Raw genomic sequence first — 22,401 nt, 5'->3', positions numbered from 1 at the left:
TATTCAAAATTGAAGGCACACTGAACCAGCATGGCTACCACAGCATCCTGCAGCGACATGCCATCCCATCCGGTTTGCGTTTAGTTGGACGATCATTTATTTTTCAACAGGACAATGACCCCAAACACACCTCCAGGCTGTGTAAGGGCTATTTGACCAAGAAGGAGAGTGATGGAGTGCTGCGGCAGATGACCTGGCCTCCACAGTCACCGGACCTGAACCCAATCCAGATGGTTTGGGGTGAGCTGGACCGCAGAGTGAAGGCAAAGGGGCCAACAAGTGCTAAACACCTCTGGGAACTCCTTCAAGACTGTTGGAAAACCATTTCAGGTGACTACCTCTTGAAGCTCATGGAGAGAATGCCAAGAGTGTGCAAAGCAGTAATCAGAGCAAAGGGTGGCTATTTTGAAGAAACTAGAATATAAAACATGTTTTCAGTTATTTCACCTTTTTTTGTTAAGTACATAACTCCACATGTGTTCATTCATAGTTTTGATGCCTTCAGTGAGAATCTACAATGTAAATAGTCATGAAAATAAAGAAAACGCATTGAATGAGAAGGTGTGTCCAAACTTTTGGCCTGTACTGTATATATAACTTAAACCTACTTTTCTCTCCAATCAACCCGAACAAATGTAAATGTAAAATCGTATAACTGAGTGTGCTTTACTGTACTTTACTGTAACACTATTATAAGTGCTGGATCTAAATATCCCGCTCATATGTGTCCTCAGTACCAACCTGCTGCTGTGTGGTGAGTCCAGGCAGCTGGTAGAGTACAATGTTGTGTTCTGCTGTGACTGTGGCCAGCCTGGAGGAGGCAGGCAGGGAGAGGAGGTACGTTAGACTGCGGGGATCATCGTCCTTTTCCTCCTCCTCAGAGACAGCAGTGGGGGTGGAGGAGAGGGTCTGCGCGTAGACACAACGCGCGGTGCTGGCCTCCCACACTCGCAACACACCTACAAGTGAGGAAGGGAGAAGAGGTGAGTGACAGAGACATTTAAAGCAAAGCTCTGAGGTGTTGCTGTCCACAAAATCTGGACCCATGCTCAGCAAAACACATTAGATGTTAAATCACTTCAGAAACCTTTGCTGCCAGCTGTGATGAAATGCAAGTCTTTGCTCTTCACTCCAATCTCAGACAAGTCCTCATTCTTAGGCAGGAGCACAACGCCCTCCACAGCCTGCAGAGAGTGACAACACACAGAAATGAAGCTGCAATATTTTCCCCACAAGACGCATTTAAAAGAAAGGAATGAATGTCTCTCAGTTCTCAGCACTGTTTTCAAAGTCTTACCTCATAGACCGGCACAGTTCTCTTTGCTTTCTGAGCCTTCAGGTCCCACACTGTGCAGATCTTGTCTCTGCCAGAACTACAAATAAAGAAGAAATGTATAAAACACTGATCATTAGAAACCTAAACACTTAAAATGTTGCGAATGACAGCCCGTCTATTGAGTAGCTGAGTGTACCATACCTGACCATGGTGTCACCATCTGGGCTGAAGCAGAGCGAGGTGACAGCGCTGTAGTGGCTCTGCAGCACGCACACACACTGACTGGAGCGCAGGTCCCACAGACGGATGCCACAGTCCAGAGAGGAGGAGAAGAGCTGCAGCCTGTCGATGTCTGGATGGAACTGGACCAGGCTGCAGAGATACACAGTCTTGTTACTGAATTTACTCTTTATTTACAAAATCACTATCTTTCACTAAATCTAAATTCTTAAACTTTCAGAGTAACCTCTTTGGGTTCCATTTGCCTTGTTAGTATAATTCGTTTGGACTGCTGTTAAAGTTGTCAATCAAACACTGGTGTGCACCAAACAACTGAACCGAGACTGCGTGAAACTTTTTTATCTCAGTCCGTTTTCAAGCAGACTCTGGTACGGTTGGTTTGTGGTGTGAAAGCACATCAAACCAACAGCAGGACTTTATGATAGCAGATGTGATTTTAGCATGATTTCAAAAGCTAAACTACAAATACATCCATCTTCTGATTGGAAAATCTGTCCACGAGCTTGTAACTGATCCATATAAAGGTAATGTATAGCCTATAAACTATTTGTGCTAATGCATACGTAACCACGGTAATGCACGTCAGCAAGGGTATTTTCCTTGTTAAAAAGCTGCTTGAACTGCCATGATTGTATCTGACTCCGTGTACTTTGTCAGTTCATTAAGTCCATTAAAAATGTGTGACAGTGAGCCACAGTAAAAAGCCCCAAATTACCACTGTACAAGATCACTCTGTCTCTGTGTTAGTCATTACTCATACCATGCAGTTGATTTGCAGTCTAAAAATACTAATAATGTTTACAATCAATTACTTCTATGTGAGCTGTTTGTGACACCAAAGATAAATACTATACACTTCAGAAGCATTTAAGTGCTGTGTGACCTTCTGTCAGTCACTGAAATTTGATCTCCTCACGTGGGTCCTGATGATGCAGGAGGACAATCACAAAGCTGTCCAATTAAGCAGTTACCTGTCAATCTGTATAACTTCATGTTTACACCTCTCTGTTCATTTGTATAAAGTCAGCCCAACCGCAAGACGCTTACTCTAAAAACAGTCCAGTATTGGAATATCTGAACATGTGATTTGCTGGTCTTCAAATTACATCAAATCAAACAAAGATGATATCCTAATTGATAAAGTCGTTGCAGATAAAAAACAAATGTTCTTTAAATGCCTAAAGCAATTCTTATTATTTAACCTTCTATTATTTCCTCACTTCAGCAACGCTGATTATTCAAGAAGCGGGCTGGATACTGAACTTCCATACACATGAAATGTATGCATAGTCCCGAGAGTTGACATTTAATGTCTCGTCAAATGCAATCTTATTCATCCTTCTGATTTATTAAATAGCTTCTGATTTAAATCCCAATGTTGCCATCTTACACTATTTCATCACGACAAAGATAGCAGTACTGCCTGTCTTTAGACTTCAGCTTCTTTTTTAAATGACAAAAAAAGCTTGCGTAGAAAAATGTTTCTCAAAGTAAGTCCGAGTATTAAGTTTTTTTTAACACAACTTCTGTACATACGTATTATCAAAAGCGTTTCTTGTTCTTATATATGTGAACTTACTGTACGACGCCAGATGACCCTTTAAGATTGTGGGTGCAGTACTGCTTCACCACATCCCAGAGCTTTATAGTGCCATCACAGCCACCTGCAAGACAACAAGAAGACAAAACTCAGCAAACTGTCCACGCAGCAGAAATCAGGCAGAAACAAGGGACACAAAAGACACAAGTTATTGTCATTCATTGCTGACCTGTAGCCAGGAGCGTAGAGGTGGAGTCAAAGGTCATACTGGCTACAGGAACAGTGTGAATGGCCCTCCAGGAGCGAGTGCACTGAGCTTGCTTCCAGTCCCACTGCTTCAGCAGCAGAGCTCTACTGGCTGTTACCAGCATCTGTGGTGGGGACACAGAGCAGAGACAAACTCACATACTTAATGCTTTTTTTATGGGCTGATAAGATGAATTCACACCATGAGAACTGACTGAAGAAATGACAGGTGGTTGAGGTTGTTTTACCTCATCATCACAGCTGAGTGCGAAAGATGTGATGTCCTCTTGATCATCCTGCAATTGAAATATGGACAGACAAGACAGAGAGGATGATGACTGTTACAAACTAAAGAACTGAGAAATAATGTGTTTTGAGATTTGTTGCAATGAAATGTTCTTACACTTAATTCTAAAATATTTTTCAGTATTTTGTCCTATCATCAAGAATATCATTATTGCAAAATATCCATATCGCCCACCTATAGAAAGGTAAACACGCATTCCTTGTACTCACATGCTCAACACAGTGGACGATCTTCCCTGTGCTGATCTCCAAAACATTGACACGTGATCCACAAGTGCAAAAGATGAACTTTTCATCTTTGCTGATCTGAAAAACAAACAGCCAGAGAGGTTAAAGGGTCATCTTAAAGCATAATTTTTGACCGTATTTGTTTTAATCTGTCACTTGTAAGGGACTGTTCATTATTTATGAGAGGGGAGTGGGTGGTACAGAAAGGGGGAGGCATGTCAAATAATTTTTTAAACACTGAGGGGGGGGACTTATGTCTTATATTTTGGCATAGAGAACTGGCATACAAATGTAAATAGCTGTATTTGTATAGATTTTTTCCGTTTATCATAGCCAGAAATTATAAAAACAGAAATTATTATTGGATTTTCACATTTCTGATCATCAGAAAAAAAACAAAAAAACAAATCTGAGCTTTAAGTGGTGATATTTCATCAAAATCCCAGGGAGAGTTTAAAACCAGGGATTTTTTGTAACTCTCCAATTTTTAACTTTCAACTATTGAACATCAAAAGGTAAGTTTTAAAATCTAGTAACTAATTTATGGTGGAGGGAAGGTCATTCATTTTTCCAGTCGCTTGGGGAGGCTCAAGAAAAAAATATTTGTAGATTTAGAGAGGGTCACGAATCAAAATTAAGAAAAAAAAGCCACTCCCCTCCTCTTATAAGTACAGAGCAGTCCCTAAGTCCGCCGTGTTATGGCAGTGCAATATTAAATCACTGGAGCCCTTTAGGGACAATTTCGCACACTCATTTTAGCAACACATTTGACACAAAACACACGTCTGAAAACTCACCTGCACTTTTCCTCCTTTGTAAAACGGTTCAATCTTGCTCTCAACAACATAACTGCAAAGAAACAACAGGAATTTAACTATAAGTTGCACCAACTTTCACTGACACTTTAGCCTAGCTTGTGTTAGCCTGCTAGCTAGGTTTGCAGCCTGCACGTGCGACGCGTTAAAAACTTACTTTGTTTTGAACTGAAGGTTGGTGTTTGCCATCTTGCTCACGAGAAAGGCCAAAACCGAAATATTTTGGCAGCTATGGTGATGTAAATTAACTTATTCCTCACTTCGCACGTTGGCTACAGTCAACACATCCATCCCGCATGTTGATACCCGAGTCGCACACATTGTACGTCATCGAAGCGCACTGGGCTGTGATTGGTCAGAGGGAATCCCACTTGTATTGACAGCATGTAAACAGATAGAAATGCTATTAAAAAGCGTGTAAACTAGCATTTTAAGGGGAAAATAAGCGTAGAAGTATAAAGGGTGAATGTTTTTCGATAAATAGAGTCTCTAAATTCACTTTCACTTTTAAATTTAGTCCGCGAGGCTCACAACAATAGAGCCAGCCGGAGCTATTCATGCTCAAAAGTTCCTGTTTGACGCGTGGAGGCTGAGCTTTGATGCTAGAACAGCAGGGAAAGGACGCGCTTCATAATGAGCGCCATTATCTGCCCTCCGTTTTCATAATTTACTGTTTTCATTTGTCCGCACACACACACACACACACACACACACACACACTCACACACTCACACACACACACTCCCTCACACACACAGGCAAACGGACCCTCCTTCATGTTTTGTCAGGAATGTTCATGTGTGTGTTGTATTGATAACGCGGGTGTGTGACTTGCGAGTGGACCGATATGGAGTAAACCAGCGCCGGGAATGGAAACACGGTGAGGAGAGGAGATTGTCATGGTGAGTAGACAACAGCTTTTGTTTTATTGTCTTAATCTTAAATGTATTTATCAATATTGTGTTGTATAAGTGTGATGCTATTAGACATAACAGCTACTTTTCTTATATCTCTGGTGAACTCTGAAATTTCCTTTTCTCAGAAATACATAATCCTGAGTGAGTTTCATGGTAATTTATTTAAATTGAATATTAGACCCAAATAAAAAAAAAAAACAATAAGAAAATAATGACATGTGTTTACTACCTCGTGTTTTGTTGTGGAAAAACATATTTAAAGAATTACACCTGCTTTTCGTGATCATGTATCAGTCATATGACTTTCCAGAACAATTCTGTTTGTCATCTGTTGCCTTTATGTTGAAAACACTGTGGGCATGTTGCAGCCAACTGTGGAGCCATGTTTTACCAAAAAAAATGCAGGGGACACAGATTGTCTATCTTCTCACCTCACACAACTCTGCCCTTTAATGTCTCCCTGAAATAATAACAATACTTTATGATAACCCGGAATATTTATTTGGCCACGCTCAGGCGGACCCAGAGGTGTCAACACAGAGCGGGGGCTATGATGTGGAGCTGTTTGTGGACACTCCAGACTACGATCTGATCTGCACCATATGCCAGGGGGTCCTCAGGTGTCCAGTAAGAGCCGCATGCCACCACATCTTCTGTAAGAAATGCATCTTACAGTGGCTGAAGAGGTACAAAACATGGATGGAAAAAAAGAGTATTAAACCATACTGCATTGGATTGTTATTCATGTCTGGTCCAATACGGAAGAACAGGACTAACTGTTGTTTATCCTCTATAGGCAGGAGACCTGTCCTTGCTGCAGGAAGCCTGTTAACCCGAGCTTGATCTTTGTCATGTTCAAGCTGAGCAAATCTATTGGACGCATGAAGATCAAGGTAGGAAACTGAAAATAGAAGCTGTATATTTATAAATCATAGTCAGAGTTATGTAGTGTAATTGTGACAGCTCTTGTTTTAGTAATTCAGTGGCTACATTAGTACTTTGGGAGAGGGCCTAAAAAGTGGCCCTTCACTATCTCTTGAAGCTCTAGGGAGGGGGTCTGTAAAGGGGTCCACTGTGGGTTTTACACTGGGTGTTTATCTTGTCTTGTGAACTGGTTCATAGGGCGTATTCATGTGGTTATGGTTACAGTCATGATGTGACTGTGGCCCTTTAAGTGATAAATATCTGCAACTATAGCAGTTAAAATAACATTCATTTCATGATCAATTAATACATGCATCTTTTTTTATCATTAATATTTTATTTAACTTTTTAACAATACACAAGTAATTCTGAAAACTGCATAAATATGCACCACAATCTTCTCTGATCCACGAACAGCAGATGGGCTCAGACACTCAAAATGTGTGCAACAGAGCACCATGCATAGACGTATGATTCACTTCAAGATACATCAACTCCAGCAATACTCCAAGTAGCTTCTCCACTTCGCCACATATTTCTCCGTCATGTCCTTGGAGCTGAAAGAGATTTGTTCATATGATGCAACTTTTGCCAGCTCTGTGAACCATTCCTTCAAACACAGCTCACCTGGTTTCCTCCTGTTTCTCATTATAATTTGCTTTCCCACCATTACACCGGTCTGACTTAAGTCCCTGGCTTCATAGTGAGATGTCATTTGAGAACATACAGCCTGGGTCAAAACTTTAAGTTAGTCTGAGTAATGTTTTTTAAATGTTCATGAAACCTTTATCCATCATGAACGTATAAAAAAAAGCCATCCATCATTTTTTAGCTAATCAGTTAATCAGTTAGTCTGTAAGATGTCAGAAATGTTTTAGTCTACTACAGTTCACAGGGAAATAATGTACTTTAGATATCACTACATTTATTTGACAGCTTCAGTTACTAGTTACTTTATAGATTTTACACACAAAATAAATGATGAGCTGAAGAAATATGATGTTTGACCTTTCAACAGTTCATAAAATAGTTAGGATTAGATCCACATCTGCCAAAAAATGCTACTTACACATTTGCGTATCTGTATTAATACCCCAATAACTTGCCCATAGTATATAATATTATTATTAAACTTACTGGGAGCATTTTTCAATACATTATAAGTATACTTTAAGTGCATTTTGCTGATAACGCTTGCATAATTTTACTTAATCTGCTTGAATAATAAAGATACCCAACAGTACTTCCAGTTGAGAAGTGTGCTGCAGGTCTATTTGTGTCATGTGGCATTGATTTCTTTCTGTTTCTCTGTATCTGGCCTCTTACAGTGCAAGAATGAGATCCGTGGTTGTGCAGAGACCTTCTCCCTCTCGGAGCAGTACTGCCACAGCATGAGCTGCCTCTACGAGCTCATCCCCTGTCCATACCAGGGCTGCCGGGCGCAGCTCCTCCGCAGGGACCTGGACACCCACGCACGCCACTGCGAACACTGGCGTCAGCCCTGCCACATGGGCTGCGGGACGATCCTCTCCCACCGCACCCAGGCTCAACACAACTGCTACAAGCAGCTGAGGCAGGAGTATGAAGTCAGACAGAGGAACCACAGGGCCATCGCCACCGCCCTGCAGAGGAAGATGAGGAGGATGCAGAGCACCATGGCCCACATGAAGAGGCAGATAGGGCTGATCTGCGAGAGCCTGGAGGTGATGGACGACCTGCACGAGGTAGAGGAGGAGGACCTCGGAGAGAGCAGTGGCAGCTCTGGTGGGACTCCAAGTAGCAACAACAGCAACTGCTGAGGGACGAGTTAGTTAGTACTGCTGCTGGTTGGCTACTGCTGTGTATAATATCTGCATGTGTTCATCACTTTGAAGGTGTGTGTTTTTAGAATATGGTACATGATTAAAAAGAGTGAATTTGTAACAATTTTTGTGCTGTATTTTCATCTATTTTGTAAATAAATTATTTGACATCTACACTGTCATCCTGATGATCATTCATGAGGAGAGTTTTATTTTTCAGCAAGTTTCCTCAATAATGCAAAACAGGGCACCATCAGTGTGCTTACTGAATAAATACATTAAATCTATATTATTAAAAATTGTATCAGAAACAAAGTAAAACGAAATGATGTCCTCCAACAGAGCAGTGTTTCTATTCCAGCGCTTTTCACTGTAAGGGAGCTTCTATGTTAATGACTAATTTTGTTTTCTTTGTTTTTATTTTTGTTTGTTTTTTGAAATGCTAAAATATTACCACGGTCATCTAGAATATATAACATAAAATCATTATCAACCTTTTGAAACTGAATTCCCCCATTGAGGGATTAATGAAGCACTTCTGTATTGAAGTAAAGTCGCCGCTAGGGGGCAGTAGTTAGCCGTTTTAGTCTCGGAGGAAATATCGCGATAAAACCTCTATATAAAATCCGGCGAGACTTCTCGTGGTTCTTCTTCCTGTTTAAACGATCACGTAAGTTGGATGGAAACCCTCACATTCCGATCAAAATCCTACTTTATCTCACACATCCTCCCGCCAAATATATTTGTTATACCTACAAAACTACACATAGATATTTAATTTCAAAACCCTGCTTGTATTTCTGAGTACAATGTGGCAGAATTTGAGATATATTTGAAAATATTGAAGAAAAGTCCTCACCGTTAAACATGGCGGCGGTGGTCGTTTTCTGTGAGATAAACGGGGTGGTTACACATATGTTTACTGACTTTCGCTGTAGCTTTTACAGGAGATACTCAGTTTTATTTGTCTTTTCTCTAACAGCAAATGGCGGACGACGCCGGTGGTAGAGGAGGTTTTCGCGGAGGTTTTGGCGCAGGTGGCCGCGGCAGGGGCCGTGGACGCGGCAGAGGCCGTGGCAGGGGCCGCGGTGCCAGGGGCGGCAAGTCCGAGGACAAGGAAGTGAGTTCAATACGTTATAGTAATTGCAGTGTATGTAGTAAGACAGTAGTCTCTATTTAGTAATGTCATGAGGAAATTGTCAATGACACGCTCTTGTCTGTTGTCAGTGGGTGCCAGTGACCAAGCTGGGCCGTCTGGTTAAGGACATGAAGATCAAGTCCCTGGAGGAGATCTACCTGTACTCTCTGCCCATCAAGGTAAGCAGTGAATGAGGATGACCATAGTGACAGACTGCTAACTGTCAAATGTTCTAATAATACCATGGGAGCGAAGGGATGTCTTGTGCATGTATGGAAGTGCATTAGTGATGTCCCCAGGATGGTCCTGTTAATTTAAAGATGAATACCACTGTGTGTATTGTTCCCTAAAGAAAGATTAGTGCTGATGATGTTTGAAAACCTAATTTCCGATACACTTAAAGCTGCTTTACATGTATTTCCAGAAACTTTACACTCTTGAAATTTTCTTACAATGGAAGTTAAAAAGGATTTATTGTGTATGAAGTAGGGATGTGCATGATTAGTCAAAGAAATGCTGGTAGCCAGCGCCAGAAATTCAAGCTTTTTAAACTGAGTGTGTGTTTTTGAATTGAGATATGGCTGGACCCTAAATACACAGTAAAAAAAAAAGTTAATTATTTAGTGAGTTGTGGTGTTTTGTAGGATAATACACAATGTTCATAATGCAAGGTACAAAGTGCTACACATTTCAGGAGCATTTAAAATGAATTTTGTTATTGAAAAATATAGATTTCAAATAGCTCTTACATTATATGCAGTATTTTTTTTTTTCAAACTATCTACTGTTACAGATTAAATTTTGACTGTTTTTAGACTAGTAAAGTAGTCTTATTTTAGATGTCAGGGAAATTAGTCATTGGGAACATCTGTAGTATGAACATGCACACTTGTGGACAAATACAAGTGAAACACCTTTGGTTTTTCAAAGATGCTCTGGTGTTTCATTCATAAGATGTGATGCTTGGCTTATTTAATACATAATAACTGCATAGACATGCATGCTAAACCTTATGTTGGGTGTGGTAATATGGTACAACATCACATCTGTTTACTTTTCTCCTGCAGGAGTCTGAGATCATCGACTTCTTCCTGGGCTCTGGCCTGAAGGACGAGGTGCTCAAGATCATGCCTGTCCAGAAGCAGACCAGGGCTGGTCAGCGCACCAGGTTCAAGGTGAGTCGTCATTAACTCTAATAAAGGGTTTATTTTGTCAGTCGTAATCACATAAGTTTTATTGGTGCAGATGTGACATTGTTGGCTTTTGTTCACAGGCCTTTGTTGCCATTGGCGACTACAACGGCCACGTGGGTCTGGGTGTGAAGTGCTCTAAAGAGGTGGCCACAGCCATCCGTGGTGCCATCATCCTGGCCAAGCTGTCCATCGTCCCCGTCAGGAGAGGTTATTGGGGTAACAAGATCGGCAAGCCCCACACCGTGCCCTGCAAGGTGACTGGACGCTGCGGCTCTGTCCTGGTGCGTCTCATCCCTGCCCCCCGTGGTACTGGCATTGTGTCCGCCCCTGTGCCCAAGAAGCTGCTCATGATGGCTGGTATCGATGATTGCTACACCTCTGCAAGGGGCTGCACCGCCACCCTCGGCAACTTCGGTAAGATTCTTCTGATGGTTGTGTGTCTTAATCTGTGTCATGTCTGGTTTTCTCCTTGCTCTGCTCAGCTTCACCTCTGCAGTGGTGTAGTTGTCGTTATCAGGAGGGAAAGAAACGAGTATTGTAATGCACGGCAGAGAGACCGTTACAGTGGTCTCCTCTGTTCCCCTTTTCAGTGCTCTACATTGTTTTTAAAAGACTGCAGCACTATCATGTGCATAAAGCTCTATCTTAAACATCTAATGATTGTTTCTTTATTTCCTCATCAGCCAAGGCCACATTTGACGCCATCTCCAAGACCTACAGCTACCTGACCCCTGACCTGTGGAAGGAGACCGTCTTCACAAAGTCTCCCTACCAGGAGTTCACTGACCATCTGGCCAAGACTCACACCAGGGTGTCTGTTGCGAGGGGACAGGCTGTCCAGGCCGCTACCTCCTAAACTTTTTGTACAGAGAATCGTTGAATAAACGTTCTGAAACAAATTACGTGTGTCATGTATTACTTGTGCATAACTCATGACAAAACAGGGCTGTTGCTCAATATCAAGGAGCACCTAAGCCCAGTAATTAAAAAAAAATTGACGATCGGAGCACAGTGAAATGTCAACAGGTGAAACATTTGTATTTCAGCAAGACTTTTTACTATGAACATTGGCACTTCGGGGTGGATGGTGTGCAAGAGTCCTCTTCAAGTATGTAATTATATCACTGATACCAGTATGCTGTGATATTGATGATACCATAACCTGAGGAAGCTCAAGTGAGGTGTTTATTTATTTATTTATTTATTATTAAATGGTTAAAATGACCAGACCAGGAATCTGGCTAATTAAGCAAATTAAATGCTTAAATTGAAAACTGCAGGTCCAAAAGTGTCCACTGTCCTTCCCTAAATTGTCAATTAGATATTAAAAGTCATTAGATTGTCTTCAGTTTGAGAGGCCTTAATTACCACAAATACTTAATCAAACATCCATTTTTTTATTGCATTTTATCAAAATAAGTGAGTCCATGCAGATATTTTAAATCTAAATTTTAAATTTAAATCTACCACTGAACCTCATTTCATACATGCACTTAAAACTGTTGGTGAAATGTAATTAATGTAACTCATAACTGGATTCCTTCACAAAATTGCGTCTAAACAGAACTTCATATTTATCTGCAATGCTTGAGTAAGCGTAAGATATGTCCAAAAATCTAATACATTTGATTAAAAATAATCTCAAGCATCTTAAAAGGATTAAATTCAAATGTCTGACACATGCAGACACCTTGACAAAGTAAAATATGTCGAGTTAAGTAAGGGAACACTGTACAGGTAACAAAATCTGACAGAAATTCTCTATCTGTGAACCCCTATTCCTGAAGGTGTATTGATTATTTCAGCTAACATCTAAAAGAGAAAAGCTGTTCTCCATCCTCCATCACTTGTGGTTGTTCTAAAGACCCAGTAAACTCTTACTGTTCATGAAAGTCACTTGACAATATAAAGTTGCTGCACCAACTTGCAGTTGCATACAGCTTGATTAATAATTTTCCAGCACTGGGACATTCATGCATGCACAGTCACAGATGGCTAGGTGTGTGTGTTACTTTGAGGACAGAATGAACAGATGTGATTTATCACATAACATTTTATTTTACAATTATTACACAGGACAGATTGTAGGGAACTGTTTTTAAGCACTCTGGGCCTGAGCAGCCATCATTCGCTCTTTTTGCTTCATTAGACATTTCCTGCCACTGGCGTATGCTCCCAGGTCTCCATCTGGAAAAAGGAGAATCATCAATTATACACATGTAGTTGAAGCCAAAAAAGTTAAGTGACAAAATAAGGCATGCCAATGTCCAACAAGTAATTATTTTCATTTTCCTGTAATTAAGACATCAGAAAAATGTCCACCATTTCCCAAAACTAAAAGTGATTGCTTTATATTTCTTTTGTCAAATGTATATAAAAACTGAAAAGAGCATTAAATTCTCACATTTCAAAAGCTGGAACCAAAGAAATACTTCTAACAACTGTTTCAGGGCAACAACAAACAATATGTGTTGCATGATTTACTGTTGTACGATAACACACATTTTGTGACTGACACACACAGTAGAGTAACTCATCCCTTAGCATATGAAAGCATTTGCTACACTGTTGTATTCAGGCAACAGTCCAGTGTGACAGAACAGGACATGTGTTGCATTCATAAATGTTTCCACATTTCTTCCTGTTACACCTCACAAGTCCAAGCTCCAAACAGCGCAGTACTTACAGCGTGACATGAAGCTCTTGGTCACCTCGTTGAACTGCTGTATTTCTTTGGCACAGTTCTGCTCGTAGCTGGCTCCCTCTCTCTGCTGACAGGCCCTCATACGCTCCTGCACTATCTTCACAATCTCCTGGTCCACTTTGCTGAAAGGTGAAGACAACAACACGGGATGAAACTCCTCAACTGTATCTCCACCCTGACTGATACAGCCATCTAACAGGTGTATGGATTCACTTTTGAGTCCTTATAAACATACACATTTTTACACCTACTTTTGTCTTATGATGGAAGCCTTATTATTCAAAAGAGGCCGGACTAATGCATGGCTAAATATCTGTGGGCACATGAATATTAGACACGTGTGATTGTCGAACATCACATTCCAAAGCTATGCAAAGGTATGGGCTGCATAACTGTTTCAACTCTTCTGGAAAGATTTTCCAAAAGACACTGGGAAGATTTGTAACCATTCAGCTACACACTCTGTGCAGGCCGCTCAGGTTCCTCCATATCCAAACCAAAAAATAGGTCAATAGCTTACTTTATCGAAACAAATAATTGTTTATTTCTCACACTTTACTGTACGTTTTAGTCTTGTATTTTATACCTGCATTTATTTTCTAATCTCTTTAATGGCTGTTTTAATTGTATATAAACGTCATTTTATAATGCGTCTCTTTTGCACATTGATGTGATGTTTTAAGTAGAGCATGTGGAATAACCTTGTTGCTCAAATGTGCTATACAGAGAAACTTGCTTTGCTTTGTGCATGGGGCTATTTTTGTGTTGTCTCAAAGCTGAACACACAGATTTGTCTAAAATATGGATAAAATTGAGCTATGGGGCCTCTGCTAACCTCCCCAGTTTCACCCCCGCTCTTGACATTGTGTTTATATCCTGTTGCCTTCAGGTGCCCATCAGGTACAGTGCACACTGCAGAAAACACATGCCTTCATGCATCATGATATTTCATCCACAGGTCCAGAAACCAACTAATCCTATTCTGGGATAACCTTTCCAAGGTTTGCAGTGTGTAAAGACATCACCACTACTTAGCATAGGGCTAATCCACAAGACAGGGCTTCACGACTTGATAGAAGATGCAGGAGTTGCCCATCTTTTACTTTAGATTGTGATGCAGAATTGCCACAAAGTGGAAGTGAAGCTTTTGAGGGCCCTGGGGGTGTGGGAGCATGGAGGGCCTGGCCTTCACCTGCAAAATGCCACTAAAGTTAGCATGTACTAACCAAGGAAAATATATTTTCCTCTGTATCGACCAGGAAAAGACTTAAAATGACCTCAAAAAGATGCAAAGGAACTGCAGAGAGACACAAAACAACTACAAAACGGGGGCAAAGCAACCACAATGTTTGTATTTCTTGCTCCTAGGGGCCCACTGTCCTATAATCCGCCCATGTCTGATGGTGCAGGGCATTTGACACTTAGTACAGTTAGTAATCCCACCATGTATATGTTGTATTCTAAGTGAACAGCATATTTTGTATACATGTTATGTATATTAATTTTACTAATTATCACCCATTGAGCATCTTGTCCATCGGGCTGAATACATCCAATCTCATCTGCATCCCTTCATGTTACTCACTAGTCTCTCCTCCACTGCATCTCAGCCTCATAGTAGCAGACGTAGTCTCCCTCCTGGCACTCTGTCAGGTCAGGAACACGGCGAAACTTCTGGTGGTAGTAGACGTGCCTGTTTTTAGACCGGATGCTGTCAACAACATCTGGACGAGAGGGAAAAACAGTTCAGGGCATTAGTAAGACAAACCTACACAAGACCATGTAGGTTGTACTGCGATTCGATGCGTCCAAGAATGACGCTAGCTAGCACAACACCTAGCATTACGTCACATAGCTAACGAAATACGTCAGTTAATCAATTACTGTAACAAATTAGGACCGTGTGATTCATTAAATGTTACATTTCGCAAGAAAGAAGCAGTGATAGCACCGTTAAACGGTTTAAAACACTATTAACATGTCTCCTGGACGCTGTGTTGTTGTGCTAGCCTGTTAGCACGGTTAGCTCTGTTAGCTTACCTCTAAATGTGGTGACAGGAAGGTCCACGGAGTAGTAGAAGAGTTTAGTCAGAATCAGAGCCGGGTTTGGCAGACCTGTCTCCTTCTTCTCAGCCGGAGTCTGTCGCGGAGGCTCCGGATATGCTCCCTTATCAAAGTCTGCAGGCATCTTGCCTAATTTTGACAAGGACTAAAGAAATCCTACAATTCGACCTCAGCAGCTCTCCTTTCCGAGGAGGCGCATGCGCAGTAGACACAACATAATGGCGAAGTAGAGGTCAAAAAATGTAAAACTTTAATGTTGTCTAGATACGTATTCTTTCCAGATTATTTAACAAGTATTATTTGTTACAAAAACTACCACAAACGAGGAATTTAGCACAAGCCTAAAAAACAGTGTTTTTAAAACATGGAGGTCGAAGGGTAAAGGTCAGGGGTGGAACTGTAGTACCATGATTATCCAGCAGGTGGTGCTGCAGAGCATGAAACAGTTAACCACATATACACAGTCTAAAGCAGTAAGCATTTCTGGCACCTAAAGGTGTTTTGATATTAGTCATCAAACAGCATTTAAAGGTCCAGTCAGTGTGTAGAAGTTAGGGGTATATATTGGCAGAAATGGCATATAATATAATAAGTATGTTTTCTCTAGTGTTTAATTTCTCTAGTGTTTTCTCTAGTGCTTAATCACCTTAAATGGTCTCGGGCCTAAATACATCTCTGATATACTTGTACGTTATGAAGCATCCAGACCCCTCAGATCATCTGGAACAGGTTTACTCAGTGTTCCCAGGATCAAAACCAAACAAGGTGAAGCAGCCTTTAGTTTCTATGCTCCCCGCCTGTGGAACAAACTTCCAGAATATCTGAGGTTGGCTGAAACTGTCAACTCATTTAAATCAGGGCTTAAAACATTACTATTTACTGCAGCTTACCAGTGAACTAGATATGTAACTTACTGTTAGGATAATCTGTAGCTATTGTTTTTATATTTGTCTGCTGTTGCTTTTGCTTTATGTTTGCTTTTTAAATGCATTTTCTGCACTGTTTTTCTTGCTTTTAGCTTTTGTTTTTAATGATCTATTGTTCCTTTAATGTTTTATCTTAATGTATTTCCCTTGTAAAGCACATTGAATTGCCTTGTGTATGAATGGTGCTATATAAATAAAATTGCCTTGCCTTGCCTTGCCTTACCTGAAATAAAGAAATGTTGTGTTTTAATGACCTTAGAATAAGTCGTTTATAGCTTCATAGGGTGTGGGTCCTTGTCTGGGGAGATCATCATGTTGCACTGTCATGTTTCTACAGTAGCACAGAAGGGACAAACCAAAAACTGGCTCAAGATAGGGCCATTCGTATTTTCCCGTCAGCCACCACAGTTAACACCCCCTCAGCAACGAGTGTGTTTTTAATGTGAAACTGCTATACTCAGTGTTTTTACAGGTGTAAGTGGTAAATGGACCTGCACTGAACGGGCCTTTCAAGTCTTCTGACCACTCAAAGCACTTTTACACTACATGTCACATTCACCAGTTCACACACACATTTACACACTCGTGGCCGAGGCTACCCTACAAGTGTTCATCTGCTATGCACCTTATACACACTCACACACTAATGGAACAGCCTTTGGGAGCAATTTGGGGTTCAGCATCTTTAGGGTTCAGACCAAGGATGCTTTCACACGCAGACCGGAGGAGCCTGGGATCAAACGACCTATCTTCTGATTGGTGGACGACCTGCTCTACCTCTGTCCATTTGTTTTGGAGAGGAAGAGGCCTATGCAGACAATTCAGCACCCAGTAGAAACCTCCTAAACAATAAACACTGAAAGAATTTTACCAAGAGAAAATTCAACTGGTTGCAATGTACAATCTTCACCACTAGATGGCACTAAAACCCCTAAATCTAACACTTTCTTTCAAATGCCAAAAAATGTATTAATTTTTTTCTGAAAATGCACAGTTGTTCACCAAAACAATAGTTGTGTGCCTGTTTGCCTATGGTGTAGGCTGCAGAAGCTGCTAGGAACCTAGAAAATAGCTCAAAGACTATCTAAAATTTAACTGTGCAGTTCTAAAAAGCAGCACTGACAAACAGGTGTGTCTCAGCTGTAGAAAAATACAGATACAGATCACTCTTTTGTAATAAAACCTGCTGTCCAATGTCATGAGGCCTGATGTACATAATCAACATCAACTCAAACTGTGACACTGTGTACCCCTTGTTGTCCACAGAAGATTTTCCTTGCCTCCATCTCCACAGCAAAACACCATAACTGCTGAATTATAATCATTCTCTATGAAGATATCATTGCTCTTTAAAGACAGAGAAAAGACTGTATCCATCCTAAGGCAGACCAGGTGAATGTTGGCCCCATGACAATAAAAACCTTCCTCTTTTCTCTCCTTTCTTGGTCATGTGGTTCCTGTCCACTGAGCCTCCCCACCTCCTCAGACCTGAGATTACCCTCGTCCCTCCTCCTATCTTCTCCTGTCAGAACTTGGCAGAGATTACCTTGTTTGAAAGCGAATATGGCTCCTCAGCTGGGCCAAACACAAAATTAGAGCTCTTACACTCTGTATCATCTTATGTATGACCCTCACATCAGCACTGGACCCTCTCTCCCTCTCTCTTTCTATCCCTCGGCTGGACAGTGCGCGGACATGGTCAGTGCCTTTCATATTTTTTGGTTCTTTTCTACTATAAAGGATACATGAATTAACAGTTTTGTTTTGCAGTCTTTGACTTGAACTACTTGTGTGTGTGGTTTATCACTTTGTTTGGCCGTCTAGTGTTTATAAAGGGAAGATTAAGCATATTGAAAAGTTATCTTGTAATGGCTGCCTCTGAAGAGACCACGTGGAATACTGAAATGGTGGCTTCTTTTTAATGTTGCATCCCATCATCGTGGGGTTGTTTATTATTTAGCCGGTGCTGGATTTCTAAATCACATTAAATGTGACATATCAATGCAGAGAGTACAAACAGATGGCCTGGACATACCTGAAGATTAAGGAACTGTTACAGCATATTTTTTTGATATCCTGTTTCATTTTATTACAACTTCTGGAGGCTTGTAATGTCAGAGGATTAGAATATCTGAAGAGTTCATGGAAACAGGAGTACACACAAGGATTGATGGTGTCTCTTCTTGATCTACCACTGCAGTTCTTAAAAAGTTACTGTAATATTTCTGGGTTAAGCTTCCTGAGTTTCATTTTAATAACTAGTGTGTCCTTTTCAGTCTCACCGCAAGTTCCACGCACCCCGTCATGGACACATGGGGTTCCTGCCCCACAAGCGTAGCAAGAAGCACAGAGGCAAGGTGCGCACGTGGCCCAAAGATGACCCCAGCCAACCTGTCCACCTCACTGCTTTCCTGGGTTACAAGGCTGGCATGACCCACACACTGAGGGAGGTGCACCGCGCTGGCCTCAGTATGTATGACCAGACTTTCAACAGCATGGGTGCATGGGAGGATGGAGGACAAAACATTACCTCTGAGTGATGTTTGCTGTTTATTTGAGGGGATAATGGGCTTATAAGATCAAGTGTTAAAGTACCCTACAGTTTTCTGTACAGATTTTAATGGTAACTTTGGTATTTTTCAATATGGACCCCATTTCCCAGAGTTTTTTGTGTCTAAGTGACAAATGTGTTGAGCAAAAGTGCTTGTATTTGTCACTGACAGGCTCAGATTGTAATTCTAAGTGTCCGAGAGCATTATGGAAAGGATCCCTAGAGAGGTTGACCTTTTTGTTAAAGAATAAGATCCTTTTTGTTTAACCTTTAACAGCACCGACATTGGATTGCAAAACCCACCAGACTCCATCTAAATAAGCAGTAATTTTATCATTATAAAACACACTGACGTCAAATTTTACAGGAACAAAATAAAGCTCACAAAAGCCATCTTGGTTCATCTTTCCACTGTTTCAACAATCACCAACTCTGGTTTGGTTGAAATAAACCCAGTCATTCACCCAGTTAGATGGAACGTATGTGGCTCTATGCATGCTAAAATGACTGTTTATTTAAATGGAGTCTGGTGGGTTTGGTGATAGCGATTTCTCAGTTGTTTCTGGTTAAACAAAAAGGATCTTACTCTTCAACAAAAAGCTATTTCTCTGTAGGGATCCTCCCCACAATGTTGCCAGACACTTATAAGAATAATCTGATCCTGTCAGTGGTAAAAACAAGCACCTTTAATGGACGTAAAAAGGCTGTTTTGTGGATGCCAGCTGCAGCAGTCTTCTCAATACTGGACCAATTTCAAAAATTGTTGCTCCCATTAGTCACTTAAAGCATTGCAAATGGAATCCAGGTTGAAAACTACAAAGTTTCCCTCATAGTGGCTCATATACTGTTCTGTAATTTGTGATGGGGTCTTTCTGTGCTGTATATTGTTCACAAATCATAAAATGCCACTGTTAAAATGTCATGCTTGACAGTTAAAGTTTCTCAGCTGATAATTATTTTCTATGTTCCTCTCACAGAGATAGCAAAGCGTGAGGAAGTAGAGGCGGTTACCATAATAGACACTCCTCCAGTCATTGTGGCGGGGGTCGTGGGATACATTAAGACTATCCGTGGCCTGCGCGCACTCAAAACCATCTTTGCTGAGCATCTCAGTGATGACTGCAAGCGCAGATTTTATAAAAACTGGTGTGTGATTGTGTGCAGCAAATTGAGCGTTGCCTTACCGACAATGTATCTACATTGAGCTCTCCTGTATTTCAGGCACAAGAGCAAGAAGAAGGCCTTCAGCAAGTACAGTAAGAAGTGGCAGGATGAGACGGGAAAGAAACAGCTGGACAAGGATTTCTCTCAGATGAAGAAATACTGCTCAGTGATCAGGGTGATTGTTCACACTCAGGTAGGCTGGCCAGTTTACAACTAAATGCAAAGTGCAATCCAGTTTTAGTGTCTCATCCCGTATCATTTAGACTCCATTGGTCCAATGATTGGCAGCTATTCACTTATGTATTAGCAGCTATTGAATCCACCTCTGCAAAAGGGGCAGAAGTGTCAGAGGTATCCACCTGACCACATGCAATGGAAAGAAAAGCTGCCACATCCTAAATCCCTCTGGTGCCAAGAGCAAAACAACCCTGGCTACAATGCTCCGTCTGATGGGAGCACTGGAGGGTGCCGTTTCAAATAGCAGTTTAAAAATAATTCTCGGGGCAGAACCTGGCTGCTCACCCAGACTTTGCTGAGGGGAAACCTTTACCTTGGCAGCAATCAATGTGAAGATCAGCCAACTCTTAACAGTGTTGCTGGGATGATTTTCTGTCCAGGTTTCAGCTCAAGAAAAGAAAATATGATCCAATTGCCCTGGACACAAGCTCAAACATGACCCTGTGCTAAATAATAACTCTAATTATACAAACACTTTATAATTAGAAAAGCTTTTCTAGATTTTTTGGACTCCTTTCAGTTGTAGCTAACAGGCGTTTCCATTTCCAGATGCGATTGCTGCCCATATTGCAGAAAAAGGCCCACATTATGGAGGTGCAGCTAAATGGGGGAAGCATCTCGGACAAGGTGGACTGGGCTAAGGAGCACCTGGAGCAGCCTGTGCCTGTTTCTACCGTCTTCAGCCAGGATGAGATGATCGATGTCATTGGAGTCACCAAGGGACATGGCTTTAAAGGTTGGAAATGATAATAATCGTAGAGGGAAAACTATTATATTGTTCAAGCTCAGACTAGCTGTGCCAGTCCAAGGACTTGTAAAATAAATGCACTCGCTTATATATTTGTTTCTGGCTCTTTTGGCTGATAGGTGTGACAAGCCGCTGGCACACAAAGAAGCTTCCCAGGAAGACTCACAAGGGTCTGAGGAAGGTGGCCTGTATTGGAGCCTGGCACCCAGCCCGTGTGGCGTTCACTATAGCTCGTGCTGGTCAGAAGGGCTACCACCACCGTACTGAGATCAACAAGAAGGTGAGCTGAGAGTTAAGAGTACAACTTCAACCACAAGACTTCATCTTGTGTCCATATGTGTGCTCCTCATGTCCTCATGCGTCCTCAGGTCTACCGTGTTGGTAGGGGCGTGCACATCCGGGATGGAAAGGTGATCCGGAACAATGCCTCAACTCATTACGACACCAGCCAGAAGACCATTTCGCCCATGGTACTCCCATATTTTGAGACTAAGATATGCACTAAAGAAAGGCTTTTTAAGCAGCCCCATCTATGATGTAATAACCACACCTGCATGGCACACTTTAACACTGCACAGAGGTTTATAATGCATCATGATGTAGCACTGCTGGTATAATAATATCCTGTAAGGTCTCCTACTTTCTCTTTTCATCCTCAGCACTCCTTATTTACTCTTAATTCCCTTTTTTATCCATTTTTAGGGAGGCTTCCCCCACTATGGTGAAGTGAACAATGACTTTGTGATGGTGAAGGGCTGCGTGGTCGGGGCTAAGAAACGTGTCCTCACCCTCAGAAAGGTACAGCATGATTCTGAGAGTCTAATTTTAGATCTTACAGGCAGCTCACAGTATAAGCGCACAGCCGTAGCATCTAATTTTCTTTAAGTACAGCTTGTCAGTATGTGTGCATCTTCGTGTCTTTCCTCCCCCATAGTCTTTGCTCATGCACACATCCCGCAAATCCAAGGAGACCATCGAGCTCAAGTTCATCGACACCACTTCCAAATTTGGTCACGGCCGCTTCCAGACTGCCCAAGAGAAGAGGGCATTTATGGTGAGTGTGAGAAAAGTTTGGTGCATGCACAAATCTGATTACTAGGAAATTCTCCAGCTTTAATATAATCACTGCTTATCTCCCTGCACTGTTTTAACACTGACCTCTGGTTTACCTGCAGGGGCCACTGAAGAAGGATGCCCTGAAAACCCTGCCGGAGCCTCTGATTGAGGAGGCCTAAAAAAGATTTCTCATATCTTAATTCTCACAATAATAAAACAGAGTTTCAACTACACTGTGTATTGTTGTTCCATGTACATTAGCAGGGGTGATCCATAAATGCTGCTTGTGTTTTAACTCCCATTAGTTACTTAGACACTAAAACATG

General features: G+C 41.4%; 5 protein-coding genes across 5 annotated transcripts in view; 3 read left to right on the top strand and 2 right to left on the bottom strand.

The window, feature by feature from the left end:
- The window catches only part of tbl3 (transducin beta like 3), a 28,899-nt gene extending 23,918 nt beyond the window's left edge, over positions 1 to 4,981 (bottom strand). The window contains exons 1-10 of the mRNA XM_033644264.2: positions 4,809 to 4,981; positions 4,634 to 4,685; positions 3,819 to 3,914; positions 3,551 to 3,598; positions 3,286 to 3,427; positions 3,096 to 3,180; positions 1,478 to 1,648; positions 1,298 to 1,373; positions 1,088 to 1,184; positions 742 to 959 (exon numbers count right to left, since the gene is read on the bottom strand). Coding sequence (XP_033500155.1) covers positions 742 to 959; positions 1,088 to 1,184; positions 1,298 to 1,373; positions 1,478 to 1,648; positions 3,096 to 3,180; positions 3,286 to 3,427; positions 3,551 to 3,598; positions 3,819 to 3,914; positions 4,634 to 4,685; positions 4,809 to 4,840 — 1,017 coding nt within the window. The 5' untranslated portion in view covers positions 4,841 to 4,981. The remainder of the gene's footprint in view (positions 1 to 741; positions 960 to 1,087; positions 1,185 to 1,297; positions 1,374 to 1,477; positions 1,649 to 3,095; positions 3,181 to 3,285; positions 3,428 to 3,550; positions 3,599 to 3,818; positions 3,915 to 4,633; positions 4,686 to 4,808) is intronic.
- Positions 4,982 to 5,429: 448 nt separating this feature from the next.
- On the top strand, positions 5,430 to 8,414 carry rnf151 (ring finger protein 151). The gene is made up of 4 exons (XM_033644307.2): positions 5,430 to 5,553; positions 6,085 to 6,254; positions 6,365 to 6,461; positions 7,821 to 8,414. The coding sequence occupies exons 1-4, from the start codon at positions 5,551 to 5,553 to the stop codon at positions 8,289 to 8,291; spliced, it is 741 nt and encodes a 246-aa protein (XP_033500198.1). The 5' UTR covers positions 5,430 to 5,550; the 3' UTR covers positions 8,292 to 8,414.
- A 446-nt stretch (positions 8,415 to 8,860) lies between these two features.
- On the top strand, positions 8,861 to 11,524 carry rps2 (ribosomal protein S2). Its single transcript, XM_033644304.2, has 6 exons — positions 8,861 to 8,964; positions 9,277 to 9,414; positions 9,522 to 9,611; positions 10,500 to 10,607; positions 10,706 to 11,039; positions 11,309 to 11,524. The coding sequence occupies exons 2-6, from the start codon at positions 9,280 to 9,282 to the stop codon at positions 11,479 to 11,481; spliced, it is 840 nt and encodes a 279-aa protein (XP_033500195.1). The 5' UTR covers positions 8,861 to 8,964; positions 9,277 to 9,279; the 3' UTR covers positions 11,482 to 11,524.
- A 1,136-nt stretch (positions 11,525 to 12,660) lies between these two features.
- On the bottom strand, positions 12,661 to 15,604 carry ndufb10 (NADH:ubiquinone oxidoreductase subunit B10). The gene is made up of 4 exons (XM_033644310.2): positions 15,370 to 15,604; positions 14,915 to 15,053; positions 13,312 to 13,451; positions 12,661 to 12,812 (listed from the first exon to the last, which is right to left on the bottom strand). The coding sequence occupies exons 1-4, from the start codon at positions 15,515 to 15,517 to the stop codon at positions 12,724 to 12,726; spliced, it is 516 nt and encodes a 171-aa protein (XP_033500201.1). The 5' UTR covers positions 15,518 to 15,604; the 3' UTR covers positions 12,661 to 12,723.
- Positions 15,605 to 17,865: 2,261 nt separating this feature from the next.
- On the top strand, positions 17,866 to 22,306 carry LOC117268107 (large ribosomal subunit protein uL3-like). Its single transcript, XM_033644295.2, has 10 exons — positions 17,866 to 18,017; positions 18,596 to 18,788; positions 19,848 to 20,016; positions 20,092 to 20,227; positions 20,821 to 21,007; positions 21,139 to 21,299; positions 21,388 to 21,489; positions 21,722 to 21,817; positions 21,954 to 22,073; positions 22,195 to 22,306. The coding sequence occupies exons 1-10, from the start codon at positions 17,940 to 17,942 to the stop codon at positions 22,252 to 22,254; spliced, it is 1,302 nt and encodes a 433-aa protein (XP_033500186.2). The 5' UTR covers positions 17,866 to 17,939; the 3' UTR covers positions 22,255 to 22,306.
- The last annotated feature ends 95 nt before the right edge of the window (positions 22,307 to 22,401 follow it).

This window comes from Epinephelus lanceolatus, chromosome 18 (genome assembly GCF_041903045.1).
Source record: "Epinephelus lanceolatus isolate andai-2023 chromosome 18, ASM4190304v1, whole genome shotgun sequence".
In the NCBI taxonomy this organism is placed as follows: domain Eukaryota; kingdom Metazoa; phylum Chordata; class Actinopteri; order Perciformes; family Serranidae; genus Epinephelus; species Epinephelus lanceolatus.
This window is presented reverse-complemented; position numbering and strand designations above follow the sequence as displayed.